General features: G+C 36.9%; 1 protein-coding gene and 1 long non-coding RNA gene across 2 annotated transcripts; both read left to right on the top strand.

Moving 5' to 3' along the window:
* Positions 1–302: 302 nt before the first annotated feature.
* Positions 303–1,274, top strand: LOC143732176 (uncharacterized). The gene is made up of 3 exons (XR_013201061.1): positions 303–548; positions 773–1,154; positions 1,255–1,274. It is a non-coding gene; the product is annotated as an uncharacterized LOC143732176 (long non-coding RNA).
* A 12,269-nt stretch (positions 1,275–13,543) lies between these two features.
* Positions 13,544–15,227, top strand: LOC143732619 (serine/threonine-protein kinase pim-3-like). The gene is made up of 4 exons (XM_077223893.1): positions 13,544–13,570; positions 13,795–14,176; positions 14,277–14,456; positions 15,178–15,227. The coding sequence occupies exons 2-4, from the start codon at positions 13,840–13,842 to the stop codon at positions 15,225–15,227; spliced, it is 567 nt and encodes a 188-aa protein (XP_077080008.1). The 5' UTR covers positions 13,544–13,570; positions 13,795–13,839.
* Positions 15,228–17,719: the final 2,492 nt, after the last annotated feature.

Here is a 17,719-nt window from a genome sequence, read left to right as displayed (position 1 = left end):
AACACTTTATTGTAAGGTGACGTAGTTACACGTTAGTACATCTACTGTACTTACTATAGGGATAACAGTAAATTATAAATAATTACAAGTAACCAACCGTAACTCTATAGTAAGTACATGTAGTTAATTAATATTACCCAGTTCTTATCTGAGTAAGTACAATGTAAGTACTTCACCTTAAAATAAAGTGTAACCTTTTATTATTAATTCAAAGGATCCAGCAAGCTCATATATTTATCATATTGTTTCTGTTTTTCAGAGTCCTTTGCGTCTTTCTTCAACGTAGGAAAGATGATTGGATCCGGAGGATTCGGCAGGGTGTACGAGGGAACACGGAAATTTGATGGCAAAAAGGTAAATATTACCCAACTGTACAAACATTTTGAAACAAATACATGTTTAAACCAATTTACAGATGGTTTAATACCTAGTGCAAGGTCAGGTGCCTGAATACTGTTACTGTTATTGAAACCTTTTTTTTTTTTTTTTTTTTGCAGGTTGCCATCAAGCAGATCAGCAAGATTGACAACAATCGTTATCTTGATATTGTAAGTTGTTTAAAACCTGAATGTGTATTTAGTTGTTTAAGTGCTGATTACTGTAGTCAATACACCTGTAGGAAGCATTAGCTGTTAATGTTATCGACAAATAAGCCTAGAAGCAACAAATAACTTTGAGCTGAAAAGTCTCTGTATCTACAAAGATCAAAGAAAAGTACATTCAAAAATGAGATTTGTACCCAGCTAATCTTCTGTCTGCTACTTTTCTCTAGCCTGGGCATCCCGAACCTCTCGTAACAGAAGTGGCGCTGCTTCTAATGATGAGGCAAGAACCCAGAAGCCCCTACGTCATACAGCTCTACGAGTGGTTTGAACACCCTCGAAAGTTCACTCTCGTCATGGAGTACCCCGAACCCTGCGAGAGCTTGCTGGACTTCATCATCCGTAACCCTGAACTGGATGAACCAACGGCACGGGTCATCATGAGACGGGCTGTGCTGGCAGTACAACACTGCATCGAACATGGCGTTTTTCATAATGACATTCATGCGGAAAACTTCCTGATGAAGAAAAACACGTTAGAGCTCAAGCTGATAGACTTTGGCTGCGGTCAGCTACTTAGTAGTGACGGCTACGAGAGCAGAATATACCTTGGTGAGCATTTTGGCAGTGTGGAAACCTGAATGTGTGACTTACTGATTATTTGACACATTAAATAAGAAAGCTCAACAATGCGCAAATGTCTTTCTTACAGGATTAATGACTTACTGCCCACCGGAAGTCTTCACAGATACGAGGTTCCACGCCGTCCCAACAAACGTCTGGGCTCTAGGACTGTTGTTATATGAGATGGTGAACGCATGTTCTCCTTTTGGCAATAGAATGGAAATCACACAAGCCAAAGTTACATTTAGGAACGCCAACTTATCCAAAGGTGAATAATATTGATATCTTTGTTAAACGCACACATAAAGCAAAGGCTCTGTACAGAGACAGTTAAAGGTGAAGTACTCTATGTGAGATTTTTTTTTAACCAGTTGCATTTGTGATGTTTGAGTTGGAAAAAGGCGTGAAGCACGCAAAGTCTTTTGAAAATATGCTCTTTTTGTCACAGAAACTGCATACTTCACCTTTAAAGTAAAGATAACGAACATTTTACCTTAAATGAATCATGTTTAGATGTCACATGGTCATGACTAACCAGCTCTCTTCTTATTAATATTGGTACAGAATGCAGTGATCTGATTAGCCAGTGCCTAACAAAGGATCCAACTAAACGACCGACGTTAGAGCAGATGTTACAACATGAATGGATTAGAAATGATCTTCTTGTAGATTGGAGAAGTTCAGGAGATTCACTCGATCAGTGATTTCAGGTGTGAGGAAGTGTAACAGATGGACAGAGTAGGATTATAATCATTTGTTATTATCATTTATCTATTTTCAAATTTGTGTATTGAACAGAGTTCATTTTAATGTTGTTGTCATAGTCTAGTCACCTTCATTTATATAGTGTTTTATACGATACAGATTGTTTTGAAGCAGCTTTATGATAATAAACAGAAAAATAACAGAATCTGTGATGCAAACAGAATTCAATTCTGCTGTAAGACATTTATGAGTTGACATGTTCATATAATCTTTGTTTTGGATAGGAAATAACATACTTGCTGTCCTTGGTGGAGGTCTTGAGCTCGTGACGTGACCCGAAGCCCGAAATCCAACTTCAACTCGACAGGGAAGTCAAGCCGCCACTCCAGAGAGCTCAGAGCCTGGCATCATGGGGGATCTTTCGGACTGGAAATCAATCAAGAACAATTTGGGATCCTAAAGTTAAGCCAAAGGGTCTCTTAGGTGATCATTTGAACACAAAGTATTATATCAAAAAGTGATCAAATTCATCATATTTTACTGAACTCTAATTTAGATTTTTTTGTTTATCCGAGACATGGCTTCATGTAAACTCCCCGTCAGCAGCATTAGAAGTGCCTGCTTTTAAACTCTATAAGAAAGATAGAGTTTGTTCTAAGAGGGGTTATGATCAAACAAGTTATGATCTATGAGAAAACTGGTTTCCAGTCTAATGAAATCGCTTGGTCAAATTGTTTGGATTTGGAATGTATTGGTTTGAAATTCAGACTCTGAATCTTTGTATTAATTGTAATTTATCGTCCTGACTCTTCAAACAGTAGTTATGAAATTTGAAACTTTTTTTACATTCATTTTTATACATTAGTTATACAAAAGTTTGTCTAGCTAATACAGTGGAACAAGCCTTTAAAAGCAGTCAATGAATTGGACATTTTAAGACCATTTACATCTCATAAACCATCCAGAGCAAAGGATATATTTGGTATTGATGTAGTAATGCTTAAAGAGCTCAATGAGTCACTAGTTAAAACCATCACCAAAATGATCAACTTTTCACTTTCTCATGGGACGTTCCCGTGTGCTTGGAAGTCATCATCTGCTGTAGTGCCTATATCTAAAAGTGCAGATTCTCATGCTGTTAGTAATTACAGACCTATTAGTATTTTACCAATAGTCTCAAAGGTTGCAGAGAAATGAATGGTGCTGCAAATCACTGATTATCTAAATACTAGTTCATTTTTATTAGTTCATCCAATGCAATTTGGCTTCAGAGTAAACTTCAACTAGGTGGCAAATTGTTATTCCACTGAAAAAGTGAAGTCTCTCTTAGACAAAGGTGGGGTTTTCGGGCGGTGTTTCTTGACCTCACGAAGGCTTTTGACACTGTAAACCACAGAAGTCTTATTTCTAAATTATTAGTATTTTTCTCCAGAGACTTATCATATTCAAATCATATTTGTCCGGTCACACACAGAATGTCCGAGTTCAGAATTATAAATCAGCTCCCTAATGTATATCCACAGGTGTTCCCTATGGGTCTATTCTGGGTCCATTGCTATTTACGTTATCAATGATCTTCCATCCGTTTGTCCCGACACCAAATGAATGCGGAAGGCACCGTTATTTATATACACGGAAGCAGTGCGTCACAAATCGCAAATGAACTTACACAATCCCTAGTTAATGTGACATTTTGGCTAGAACAAAGCGGTTTACGGTTAAATATCTGTAAAACAGTGTTTTTTTTTTGTTTGTTTTAACCAAAACAAATAGTTCAAGTGTAGTGCCAGATGTTGTTGTTTCAGGGGAAAGGCTACAAGTTGTATCTGAATTGATCTTGATTCCAGACTTTCTTTTAAGGCTCAGGTTAAAAAGGTCTGTAACTGGGTCAAATTCTGTCTGTCAAAATTTAGATATATGTCAACAGAGGCCGCTATGTTGTATGTATTTCATTAGTATCTCTCATATCACTTTTTGTCTTAACAATCCGGTCACAAGCGAGTACAACTACTCTAAAAACACTGGACTCTCTGTATAAACAATCAAAATTTTTTTATTTATTAAAAAGAGTTTTTTTTCATCATTTTTTAATACTAAAAAAGTACAATTTGCTAAATTGGGATAATCTGATGTAGATGTTTGTCTTATGTTTAAGATTATACATAGCCTGTCCTTGCTGTTAAAACTGTATGTTAATGTTAGAACAACTGCACATCGGTCCACAAGGGCTGGAGAAAGGGGGACTGTATTATTCCTCTCAGAAAAAGTCAATTTAGTCAGTCTGTATTTTCAGTCAAAGCCACAAGGGAATATGGAACTCCATCCCATCAATAATTAGAAGACTGGATATACATTTGGTTCTTTTAAGATTCATCTAAAAAATGGTTACTTACTAGTCAGCACTGTCAACATTAGTATCTTAATATTCTGATTTTAGCATCTTTGTAATAATGGTTCTGAGTTATTTGCTTTTTCCTGTCACTACTTTTTTTTTTACCTCTTATGTAGCACAATATGTTTTGACAAAATTTTCTGTTAGTGTATTTTTGCATGATTTCCGCGTGGAATCGTGTACTTGTATTTTGTAATTTGATAATGTGATTGTTTTGTTGTTTTGTATTATTAATGTAAGATGCTTTGTTTTTAGGGTGACTTTTTACATTCTGTCAAGGGTCTACAAATGAAAATGGTCTTTTTGGCTAATTCTGCATCTATGTTTATTAATGTGCACTGCCCCTGTAAACAAGTGAAATAAAGTAAACATGAGAGACTGCAAGACGTCAGCACAGCCATATTTGCTTTGTTTTAAAAGCAATTTTTGCTTAGTAGTATGATTTAACACTTCTATATATAAACATCTATATATTTTGCTGTTTTTTTCTCCCCTTTATTTGTACTTATGTGTGTGTATATATATATATACACAGGTATATATATACAGTATGTCATTGGTCTCTTACTTTGTATAACGCAGCTATGTCTTGTTAATATAAAAACGTACAGAAATACAATAAAATAAAAGCAAAATTTGTTTTTAAAAGTGAAGACAATCATCTTTATTTATATAGCACTTTATACAAGATTGTTTCAAAGCAGCTTTACATATTAACTGGAAGATAATGTTCAATGATGCAAACACAATTCAGTTCTCTAAGATTCAGCTCTAAAGACAGTTGTGTCATTATTCAGCTGCAGTCAGTTCATAGTTGATTCAGTAATTTTGTAAAGTTCATCAATTATGTAATGAGTTCAAATCAGCTGTAAAGCAGCTTTGCACAAAACAGTGATGTCATCATTCAGCTAAAAAACAATCTTGACAAACATTTTAAGTGGATCTTAGCGGTATTATAAAAAAGTATTATGACATGATCCCTTCAATGATACAGGGATTCAAGATGGCGCCTGTGTGTTCGGCTGGCCGTCGGTCTCTCTTGTACTTATTGTTTTGGATATTTTTATGGATGTCTATCTGGGCCTCTAATTGCTGCACACGTCTGGTCTATGACCGACAGTCTCTCTTGAACATTCGCACCTCTTTTATGGACTTTTATAAGCAGGATGTACGCTTTTAATCAATCACACAGAAACACCACTACGCATACATTGGAATGTATTCAACAGTGGCCGCCTATCATTTTACAAAGGAAACGCAGAAGGAAACGCGGGAGTCGGGGTGGACGCACCATCAGATTGAAAGCTATTGAAAGACTCTGGATCGATGCAAATCATATGTCGGACGGCGATTTCGTTGCCCGGCGATCGCGAGCGCTGGCTCATCGGTGGCTCCTATCTATCACTCCCCTGCGATCTTCGCCTGTCCATTTGGTTGGCTTACCTCGGGTTGGCAGCTGTCATCGGCAAAACGGTGTGGATCCCGGTAATCTACGTTCTTTGAAGAAAGGCGGAGCTTTCCCCGATGTGATTCATCCTCCCAAAATGGCACTGATCAACACCAGATCCTTGGTCAATAAAACCTTCCTGCTCAACGACTTCTTCTCCTCTCACTGTTTGGATTTCATGTTCATCACTGAATCCTGGACTACGGTTGGTGACCTAACCCCTTTTTCTGAACTAGTTCCTAATGACTGTTCGTTTTTCAACACCCTCCGTCCGAACAGACGAGGGGCGGGATCGTGACTATTTTTAAAGACTCATTTTCTGTGCGATGCCGGCCGGTTCCTGTCAGTGCTTTTTCAAGCTTTGAAGCGCAACTACTTCACTTAGACTGGAATGGCCCTATTTTATTAGGGGTGATTTACCGTCCGCCACATTCACTCAAGGACTTCATTCAGCAATTTACAGAACTCATTGGTAAATTGACTCACCACAACCTATGATCGTTTTTTATTGGTGGGTGATTTTAATATCCACGTTTGTTGTCAATCTAATACTCTCTCAAAGGATTTTCTAAGCCTCCTTGAATCTTTTAACCTAGTCCAGTGGATAAATGATTCCACTCGCATGAAGGGTCACACATTGGACCTCGTGCTTTCATATGGCATGGTGATTAGTGAGGTTGTAATATCTGATTTTATGCTTTCGGATCATAAGCCAATTTTATTTTCTATATCTCTTCCTTGCATTGCTCAAACCACCAGTGAAGATGTAAGACTATCTAGATCATACTCTCCTCTTTTTGACTTAAATTTTAACGAGCACTTTATGAATTCCTCCACACACTTGCTGCTGAACTCTCCACTATTGGAACTAGATGCTGACCAACATCTCGGTCTGCTATACTCCACTTGGTTAAATGCCTTAAATGAAACTGCTCCGCTTAAGCCCTTCAAACCTAAACCGAAATCTGAACCATGGCTCAACGTGGATATTCGGCGAATAAGACAAGCTAGCAGAAAGGCTGAGCGCAAATGGAAGAAGGACAAGCTACATATTTCACTTCAGTTATTTAAAGACAGTCTGTCAACCTATCAAAATGCTGTAAAGGCGGCAAAAGCTGCGCACTTCTCTAACATGATTATGGCTAACCACTCTAGACCAAAGGTTTTATTTTCTGTTATAAACTTGGTTTTAAATCCTCCGGTAAATGTATGGAATGATGTTTCGGATGAGCTATGTGAACGTTTCTTGAGATTTTTTACTGACAAAATATCTAACTTGAGATGCAATGCCAGCCGCTCTGCAATTAGTCAGTTGATGAACCCTGTTACCTGGGATGCTTTCGAGCCAATCACTCTGAATCTCCTCAAAGAAATTATCACAAAGATAAAACCTTCGTACTGCTCTCTAGACATCATCTCTCCTAAGTTTCTTAAATTGATTATCGATACAGTAGGGCCAGGATTGGTATCCTTTGTTAATAAATGCCTCCTTACCGGTTCTATCCCTGCTGCCCTCAAGGAGGCCACTGTCACTCCTTTGCTCAAGAAGCCTTCACTGGATACTACTGTGTTAAATAATTTCCGTCCTATCTCTGTTTTGCCTTTTGTCACTAAGGTGTTGGAAAAAGTTGTTCTTGACCAACTCCAGCTCTTTCTAAAACGCAATGATATCTCTGAAAAATTTCAATCTGGTTTTAAGTCTGCTCACAGTACTGAATCTGCTCTGCTGAGAGTGTTAAATGACATCTATCGCTCCACCGACACTGGTGACTCTGTGGCTCTTGTCCTTCTTGATCTGTCGGCAGCTTTTGATACTATCGACCACTCTATCCTGTTATCCAAACTAGAATATGATGTGGGGCTAAAAGGTGTCGTCCTCCAGTGGTTCCAATCTTATCTCTCGGGTCGTACTTTCAGAGTCAAGCTAGGAAATTGCTCTTCCTCTGTTGCGCATCTAACCTGTGGCCTTCCTCAAGGTTCTATTTTAGCGCCTTCTCTCTTTTCCCTCTACATCTTACCACTGGGCACCATTCTAAGAAGGCATGGGGTATGTTTTCACTGTTATGCAGACGACACCCAATTGTATGTTCCAATCAAGAGAAATGATCCCTCTACCCTTTCATCATTGTTAGGTTGTCTGGATGAAGTAAAAGTTTGGTTGGACCAAAATTTTTTGTTTTTAAATGAAAACAAAACAGAGATCATTGTTTTCGGGTCAACTGGTTATCCCCAGGCTGCTTCCTTTGATCTAGGCAGACTAGCGGCATTTAGTTCTGCAAGTGTGCGGAACTTGGGCGTTTGTCTGGATGAGTCTTTAAATTTTGACAAGCAAATCTCTTCTGTAATAAGCTCTAGTTTTTATCACCTGCGGCTGTTGTCAAAAGTCAAACCTTTTCTTAATCACAAAACCCTTGAGATGGCTGTTCATGCTTTCATCACCACACGTGTAGATTACTACAATTCACTCTACTGCGGTATCTCGAAAACGCAAACTGCTCGTCTTCAACTGGTGCAAAATGCCGCCGCAAGATTCCTCACAAATAGTCGGAAAAGTGACCACATCACCCCAATTCTGAGGTCTCTTCACTGGCTGCCCATTAATCTCAGAATCGAGTTTAAAATCCTGTTATTTGTGTACAAAGCCCTATGCAAATAAGCACCTAGCTATCTAACTGAACTGCTACAACCTTACACGCCGTCAAGAATGAGATCAGGTGAAAAAAATCTGTTACAAGTCCCTCAATGCAGACTTAAACGTAGAGGGAATCGAGCTTTTTCTGTGGTTGGGCCTCGGCTATGGAACAATTTGCCCTTGGACGTTCGGATAGCCCCTACTGTGAATTCCTTTAAGTCAATTTTAAAAACGCACTTGTTCTCTTTGGCCTATAAATAAGGTGCATGTACATGTATATATATGTGCATATGTGTACATATATGTGTGTGTATGTATGTGTGTGTGTGTGTATTTATATGCACATATGTATGTGTGTGTACGTGTGCGTATGGGTAGATATATATATACTTATATATTCCTTTCTGTCTATTTTTATATTTCTCTCCTTTGAGTATGATACTAGTATTAAACCTGTTACTGTCTTTTCTGTTTTTATTTTCTATTACTGATAATCTCTGAGACTGCTTGGACGTCTACAGTTTTAAGCTGTTCTTAACCTTTTTGTACTGTTCTATGATGTGCTACTACTCATGGTGCTGGTGTCTTCTAATTTTGTAGTTCTGTAAAGCACTTTGGTCAGTCAGTGTGTGCTATAAAATGTGCTATATAAATAAAATGAACTTGAACTTCAAAGAAATGCTTTCAAAGAATAGAAAAATTAGGTGCATGAAAACCATCTCCATGGTTGTTTATATATTTAGCCGACCTGTCAAGCTAAGCGAGCTCTGCATCCGTTTTCAAGCGCTCTCAGCTCCATCCAGCGAGGAAAAAGCTTTACCGATGTCTTGCATTCTTATTTCTTTTAGGACATTTGGTTATGTTTACGGTTAACGGATAATAATTTCATAACTTCTATGGCGCTCTCGGCTTCCGGTTTCGCATATGAACATGACTGCCCTGAAATCCCTTACGAAAAAGAAGTATACTTCAAGTTCATTTTATGAAGTATACTTGAGTAATGTTCAAATATATTTTTAAGTTTACTTTATGTAGTAAGTATACTAATATCAATGTGTACCTGAAGTAAACTTGTAAGTGTACTATTTCAATACTGCTTGGGACTAAATTGGTCCACTTATAGTATATAAAAGTATACATTTAAGTGTACTATAAGTGTAATAGTAAACTTTAAGTACAAGATCTCATTTGTAATGCATATGTACTACAAGTGAACTTATAAGTAGTAGTTTACTATTTTAATACAAGTACTGGTAGTAAATTTTTTGTTTATGAAAGTACACACTGAAGTTTAGTAGTTATACTGCAAGTATACTTTAAGTATAATTTTATGTTCACTTAAAGAAAACTTACTAGTTTACTATTTATATATATTATTTTTGCATTTACCGTATACTTCTATGTTCAAAATGTTTTTTTATACTTGAAAAATACCTTTGACTGTACTTAGATTTTAAAAACATTTTATTAGCTTCATGCATCCCTTTTTATCAACACTTAAATGTCGATAAGTTTCATAAAGGAAGGCAACATTTAAAACAAAAAAAGGTGAAAAACCGCATTGTTGTCAAAGACTAACTTACGCCTTGATCAGATTCAGAACGATGATAAAATTGAAACACAGATGGAGTAGATCGAGATCCAACACCCTCAAAGCTTCACAGTCGTTTTCTCTTCATGGGTTATGCTTCATTTCATTTGGTAACATTAAGCAGTTTTGACTTACACGCTGTTTAATGTTTGATGATCACGTTATTTTACATTTGAGTGAGTAATCTTCTATTTTTTTTTGAGTAATCTTCTATCACTTGCTTCAGCTTCTTCTTCTCCTGTGTTTTGATCAGGAGATTCTGTACTAGATGTATCACAGCGCCCCTGCCGTATAACAGTGATAACACGGTAAAGTAGAATTAAAGTAAATTCCTATGAGTTTCATAAGTCTGTATATGAAAAACTATGTAAAAAAAAGTATATTTAATAGGCTACTCGATCAAAAGAGTTAACACAACTACAAGCCAAGTTTACTTTGAATACTTAATTATACTTTAAGTATATATCGATCAAAAGTACAAGTACAGGCCAAATAATTTAATTTATTTGGACTTTTCTCTCAGTATAAGTCAAGTACACTTAAGTGTAATTTTAAGTATATTTCTGAGAAGTATATAAAATCTAGACTGAAAGTATACTTTCTTATTTTTAGTTTAAAAGAAGTATACTAATAGAACACTTGACTAAAATAATTTTTCGTAAGGTATGATTGACAGACAAGGATGCCTGTTTTAATTGTATTGTATTTTGTGGCTGAAACAATCTTCCACACTATTAATACTACTTCGACATAAAGGCAGTCTCACGGGATGCGGAAAGAACAATCTCTAGGCCGCACACGACTCTCACACACAACAAGCCTTTCAGAAGCGCGAACATAAAAAGTCACTAGTCATCATCAGCATGCACTTCATCTTTTGTATTTATGTCAACAGTTTTATTAGTTTTGATGACATTTTCGCATGTACATCGGGGTGTTTTGCAAGTATATAAGTAGATCAATCGATGCCGACTTCAGGTCTGGTGCGATGATGATTCGAATTTTAGTTGCTATAGAGACGCGTGATATGATTTTTTTGTTTGTACACTCAAACATCGCTATCTGTTGTTTGAGAGACGAGGCGAATTCAGAGATTTTTGCCGAGTATTTCCTGCGCAGATTGTGATTTTGAAGCTATTTGGAGGATTCCTGAGAGAAAACTTATTATATTCTACAAGGAGTAGATCGGAGGATATATCCTTTCCTTTTTTCTTTTCATTTTCATATTATTTCTGAGGAAGCTTTTATCTAACTGTTAATTGTTATTATCTGGGAGTTAAACTAGGAGTTTGTATTTAATTTAATTTTGTATTTAATTTTATTATTTTTGTTTTATTTATTTGTTTATTATTTTATTTATTTTATTTCTTTTGGTAGTATTTCTGAGGAGGGTTTGTATTATTTTTTGTGTGTTGTATTTTGTATTGTTTCTATTGCAGGTTGGAGGAGGACGTTGATGGCTCACATGGGTGAAAAAGGAGGTGATTGTTCTAGTTTTTCATTTGTTTATGGTATGTTATGATAACCATTTGATCCGCCAATTTTCCCAGCTAACTAAGTGATCACATGTATTTGATTCCTTGAATGTGCAATAAACCTTTCAATTTGAGTAACTATTGTAACAATTTGTAATTGACCACTGACATTGATCATTGATTATTATTAAAACATAACTAACTATGTGATGTCTGAAATATTCCAGCCTCAGGCCGCTCCAGATCCAGGAGAGCTGCTTCCACTCAGACGGCTGGTCTGGAGGTTTGGAGTCTCAGTTCTGATGATTTAGCTCCTCTGTCTTCTGAGTTTTCTGGTTCTGTGTTCACAGGTCAGGATCACAGGACGAGGAAGAGGCAGAACGGCAGCCAGCAGAGCCCAGATGATGGATGTGCGTCCAGGCGGTCATGTGGAGAGTTGAGTCTCAGCAGCAGAGGGACGTACATCGTTGAGTGGAGGTGGAGTGGCCACGGATCGGACGGCCCAGGTGAACAGGACAGTTGTGGCGACTGGAGGTTGTCAAGGTCCGACAGCCTCCAAGAGATGATGTGTTCTCCGCTGCCAGGTCAAGTTCCTGTGGAGCCAACAGTGACTTCCAATGGCCTAACAGCTCAGGGTGCCGTGGAGGTGTCTCCTGCGAACAAGAGCTCAACAGGTGAGATTGAAATAAGGCTGAGGGGTGTAAAGTGTTCTGATAGAGATTTTGCTATTTTGTGCATAAGACTGCTTCAAGTTTTTAACAGGTTATGGTCTAGTCATATTTACCGTTGCTCAGCATAATTTAGCTGAAATTTTCTTACCGAAAGTTTTTCCAAAATATTTTAGTTGGACGTTTGTTTTTCAAAAAACATATTTTTCAGAACATTCAAAAGTAACGTTCCCATAATGTTTGCAAAATTATAAAACAGACTGTTCCCTTAACATCTGTATAACCAAGAAAAAAACATTTTTGAAACATTGAAATAAACTGGACGTTAATACGCATTATTGTGAAATAAGACTTTGGGACATTTATGCAGGCATTAAGCAGAAGCACGGCCTTCGTATAATATTTGCTTTACTTGATTTTGTAACATTACAAATAAGAATGGAACAGTAAAATGTGTAAGTGTGTCATTGTTTAGTTTGAGGTCAGAGATGTTTCTAATAGTTGTCTTTTCAATTGTTTTTCTTCTTTTCAAAAAAACCTACAGAATGTAGGAAGAGGAGAGGAATTTGTACTTTCCTCGTGAGCGTGTGGAAGGCTATGAAACATCATTTCGGCTGCTGTTGCCACAGTAGTGCTGTGGATGTTGTGGAGCCTTTCGTCCCTCCACCAGATCTGGACCCAGAGCCTGATCCAGATCACTCAGCCGTCAAGCCAAATAATGGTAAATACACAGTCATTATTTCTTGAACATTATTTTAAACAGTATTGTCGTCTTGTTTTCCACTAAAAATATCTTAAGGCTTGTTTTCTGAGAATAATAATATTATTCTCCCTAGGTTTAGGTGAAGGTTCAGGGTTAGTACCTAGTTATTACCCAGTTATTGTAATAACTGTAATAAGTACATAGTATGCACATGGGAAACAGGACTGTAAGATAAAGTGCTACCGGTAAGACTTTATTGTGAGGTGACGTAGTTACACGTTAGTACATCTACTGTACTTACTATAGGGATAACAGTAAATTATAAATAATTACAAGTAACCAACCGTAACTCTATAGTAAGTACATGTAGTTAATTAATATTACCCAGTTCTTATCTGAGTAAGTACAATGTAAGTACTTCACCTTAAAATAAAGTGTAACCTTTTATTATTAATTCAAAGGATCCAGCAAGCTCATATATTTATCATATTGTTTCTGTTTTTCAGAGTCCTTTGCGTCTTTCTTCAACGTAGGAAAGATGATTGGATCCGGAGGATTTGGCAGGGTGTACGAGGGAACACGGAAATTTGATGGCAAAAAGGTAAATATTACCCAACTGTACAAACATTTTGAAACAAATGCATATTTAAAACAATTTACAGATGGTTTAATACCTAGTGCAAGGTCAGGTGCCTGAATACTGTTACTGTTATTGAAACATTTCTTTTTTTTTTTTGCAGGTTGCCATCAAGCAGATCTGCAAGATTGACAACAATCGTTATCTTGATATTGTAAGTTGTTTAAAACCTGAATGTGTATTTAGTTGTTTAAGTGCTGATTACTGTAGTCAATACACCTGTAGGAAGCATTAGCTGTTAATGTTATCGACAAATAAGCCTAGAAGCAACAAATAACTTTGAGCTGAAAAGTCTCTGTATCTACAAAGATCAAAGAAAAGTACATTCAAAAATGAGATTTGTACCCAGCTAATCTTCTGTCTGCTACTTTTCACTAGCCTGGGCATCCCGAACCTCTCGTAACAGAAGTGGCGCTGCTTCTAATGATGAGGCAAGAACCCAGAAGCCCCTACGTCATACAGCTCTACGAGTGGTTTGAACACCCTCGAAAGTTCACTCTCGTCATGGAGTACCCCGAACCCTGCGAGAGCTTGCTGGACTTCATCATCCGTAACCCGGAACTGGATGAACCAACGGCACGGGTCATCATGAGACGGGCTGTGCTGGCAGTACAACACTGCATCGAACATGGCGTTTTTCATAATGACATTCATGCGGAAAACTTCCTGATGAAGAAAAACACGTTAGAGCTCAAGCTGATAGACTTTGGCTGCGGTCAGCTACTTAGTAGTGACGGCTACGAGAGCAGAATATACCTTGGTGAGCATTTTGGCAGTGTGGAAACCTGAATGTGTGACTTACTGATTATTTGACACTTTAAATAAGAAAGCTCAACAATGCGCGAATGTCTTTCTTACAGGATTAATGACTTACTGCCCACCTGAAGTCTTCACAGATACGAGGTTCCACGCCGTCCCAACAAACGTCTGGGCTCTAGGAGTGTTGTTATATGAGATGGTGAACGCATGTTCTCCTTTTGCCAATAGAATGGAAATCACACAAGCCAAAGTTACATTTAGGAACGCCAACTTATCCAAAGGTGAATAATATTGATATCTTTGTTAAACGCACACATAAAGCAAAGGCTCTGTACAGAGACAGTTAAAGGTGAAGTACTCTATGTGAGATTTTTTTTTAACCAGTTGCATTTGTGATGTTTGAGTTGGAAAAAGACGTGAAGCACGCAAAGTCTTTTGAAAATATGCTCTTTTTGTCACAGAAACTGCATACTTCACCTTTAAAGTAAAGATAATGAACATTTTACCTTAAATGAATCATGTTTAGATGTCACATGGTCATGACTAACCAGCTCTCTTCTTATTAATATTGGTACAGAATGCAGTGATCTGATTAGCCAGTGCCTAACAAAGGATCCAACTAAACGGCCGACGTTAGAGCAGATGTTACAACATGAATGGATTAGAAATGATCTTCTTGTAGATTGGAGAAGTTCAGGAGATTCACTCGATCAGTGATTTCAGGTGTGAGGAAGTGTAACAGATGGACAGAGTAGGATTATAATCATTTGTTATTATCATTTATCTATTTTCAAATTTGTGTATTGAACAGAGTTCATTTTAATGTTGTTGTCATAGTCTAGTCACCTTCATTTATATAGTGTTTTATACAATACAGATTGTTTTGAAGCAGCTTTATGATAATAAACAGAACAATAACAGAATCTGTGATGCAAACAGAATTCAATTCTGCTGTAAGACATTTATGAGTTGACATGTTCATATAATCTTTGTTTTGGATAGGAAATAACATACTTGCTGTCCTTGGTGGAGGTCTTGAGCTCGTGACGTGACCCGAAGCCGGAAATCCAACTTCAACTCGACAGGGAAGTCAAGCCGCCACTCCAGAGAGCTCAGAGCCTGGCATCATGGGGGATCTTTCGGACTGGAAATCAATCAAGAACAATTTGGGATCCTAAAGTTAAGCCAAAGGGTCTCTTATGTGATCATTTGAACACAAAGTATTATATCAAAAAGTGATCAAATTCATCATATTTTACTGAACTCTAATTTAGAGTTTCTTTGTTTATCCGAGACATGGCTTCATGTAAACTCCCCGTCAGCAGCATTAGAAGTGCCTGCTTTTAAACTCTATAAGAAAGATAGAGTTTGTTCTAAGAGGAGTTATGATCAAACAAGTTATGATCTATGAGAAAACTGGTTTCCAGTCTAATGAAATCGCTTGGTCAAATTGTTTGGATTTGGAATGTATTGGTTTGAAATTCAGACTCTGAATCTTTGTATTAATTGTAATTTATTGTCCTGACTCTTCAAACAGTAGTTATGAAATTTGAAACTTTTTTTACATTCATTTTTATACATTAGTTATACAAAAGTTTGTCTAGCTAATACAGTGGAACAAGCCTTTAAAAGCAGTCAATGAATTGGACATTTTTAGACCATTTACATCTCATAAACCATCCAGAGAAAAGGATATATTTGGTATTGATGTAGTAATGCTTAAAGAGCTCAATGAGTCACTAGTTAAAACCATCACCAAAATGATCAACTTTTCACTTTCTCATGGGACGTTCCCGTGTGCTTGGAAGTCATCATCTGCTGTAGCGCCTATATCTAAAAGTGCAGATTCTCATGCTGTTAGTAATTACAGACCTATTAGTATTTTACCAATAGTCTCAAAGGTTGCAGAGAAATGAATGGTGCTGCAAATCACCGATTATCTAAATACTAGTTCATTTTTATTAGTTCATCCAATGCAATTTGGCTTCAGAGTAAACTTCAACTAGGTGGCAAATTGTTATTCCACTGAAAAAGTGAAGTCTCTCTTAGACAAAGGTGGGGTTTTCGGGCGGTGTTTCTTGACCTCACGAAGGCTTTTGACACTGTAAACCACAGAAGTCTTATTTCTAAATTATTAGTATTTTTCTCCAGAGACTTATCATATTCAAATCATATTTGTCCGGTCACACACAGAATGTCCGAGTTCAGAATTATAAATCAGCTCCCTAATGTATATCCACAGGTGTTCCCTATGGGTCTATTCTGGGTCCATTGCTATTTACGTTATCAATGATCTTCCATCCGTTTGTCCCGACACCGAATGAATGCGGAAGGCACCGTTATTTATATACACGGAAGCAGTGTGTCACAAGTCGCAAATGAACTTACACAATCCCTAGTCAATGTGACATTTTGGCTAGAACAAAGCGGTTTACAGTTAAATATCTGTAAAACAGTGTTTGTTTTTTGTTTTTGTTTTTTTTACCAAAACAAATAGTTCAAGTGTAGTGCCAGATGTTGTTGTTTCAGGGGAAAGGCTACAAGTTGTATCTGAATTGATCTTGATTCCAGACTTTCTTTTAAGGCTCAGGTTAAAAAGGTCTGTAACTGGGTCAAATTCTGTCTGTCAAAATTTAGATATATGTCAACAGAGGCCGCTATGTTGTATGTATTTCATTAGTATCTCTCATATCACTTTTTGTCTTAACAATCCGGTCACAAGCGAGTACAACTACTCTAAAAACACTGGACTCTCTGTATAAACAATCACAATTTTTTTATTTATTAAAAAGAGTTTTTTTTCATCATTGTTTAATGCTAAAAAAGTACAATTTGATAAATTGGGATAATCTGATGTAGATGTTTGTCTTATGTTTAAGATTATACATAGCCTGTCGTTGCTGTTAAAACTGTATGTTAATGTAAGAACAACTGCACATCGGTCCACAAGGGCTGGAGAAAGAGGGACTGTATTATTCCTCTCAGAAAAAGTCAATTTAGTCAGTCTGTATTTTCAGTCAAAGCCACAAGGGAATATGGAACTCCATCCCATCAATAATTAGAAGACTGGATATACATTTGGTTCTTTTAAGATTCATCTAAAAAAATGGTTACTTACTAGTCAGCACTGTCAACATTAGTATCTTAATATTCTGATTTTAGCATCTTTGTAATGATGGTTCTGAGTTATTTGCTTTTTCCTGTCACTACTTTTTTTTTTTACCTCTTATGTAGCACAATATGTTTTGACAAAATTTTCTGTTAGTGTATTTTTGCATGATTTCCGCGTGGAATCGTGTACTTGTATTTTGTAATTTGATAATGTGATTGTTTTGTTGTTTTGTATTATTAATGTAAGATGCTTTGTTTTTAGGGTGACTTTTTACATTCTGTCAAGGGTCTACAGATGAAAATGGTATTTTTGGCTAATTCTGCATCTATGTTTATTAATGTGCACTGCCCCTGTAAACAAGTGAAATAAAGTAAACATGAGAGACTGCAAGACGTCAGCACAGCCATATTTGCTTTGTTTTAAAAGCAATTT

Source organism: Siphateles boraxobius, unplaced genomic scaffold (assembly GCF_051911475.1).
Source record: "Siphateles boraxobius isolate OS27281-9 unplaced genomic scaffold, OSU_SipBor_1 9, whole genome shotgun sequence".
NCBI classification, from domain to species: domain Eukaryota; kingdom Metazoa; phylum Chordata; class Actinopteri; order Cypriniformes; family Leuciscidae; genus Siphateles; species Siphateles boraxobius.
The sequence above is the reverse complement of the archived record's forward strand: the minus strand, read 5'-3'. Positions and strand labels throughout refer to the sequence as shown.

What these genes read in the sequence shown, in the direction of transcription:
- LOC143732619 (XM_077223893.1), top strand. Translation starts at nt 13,840, where the DNA reads ATGATGAGGCAAGAACCCAGAAGCCCCTACGTCATACAGCTCTACGAG. An exon ending in CGAGAGCAGAATATACCTTG is followed by an intron (nt 14,177 to 14,276) that starts GTGAGCATTTTG and finishes TCTTTCTTACAG; the next exon opens with GATTAATGACTTACTGCCCA. An exon ending in GAACGCCAACTTATCCAAAG is followed by an intron (nt 14,457 to 15,177) that starts GTGAATAATATT and finishes TGTTTTGGATAG; the next exon opens with GAAATAACATACTTGCTGTC.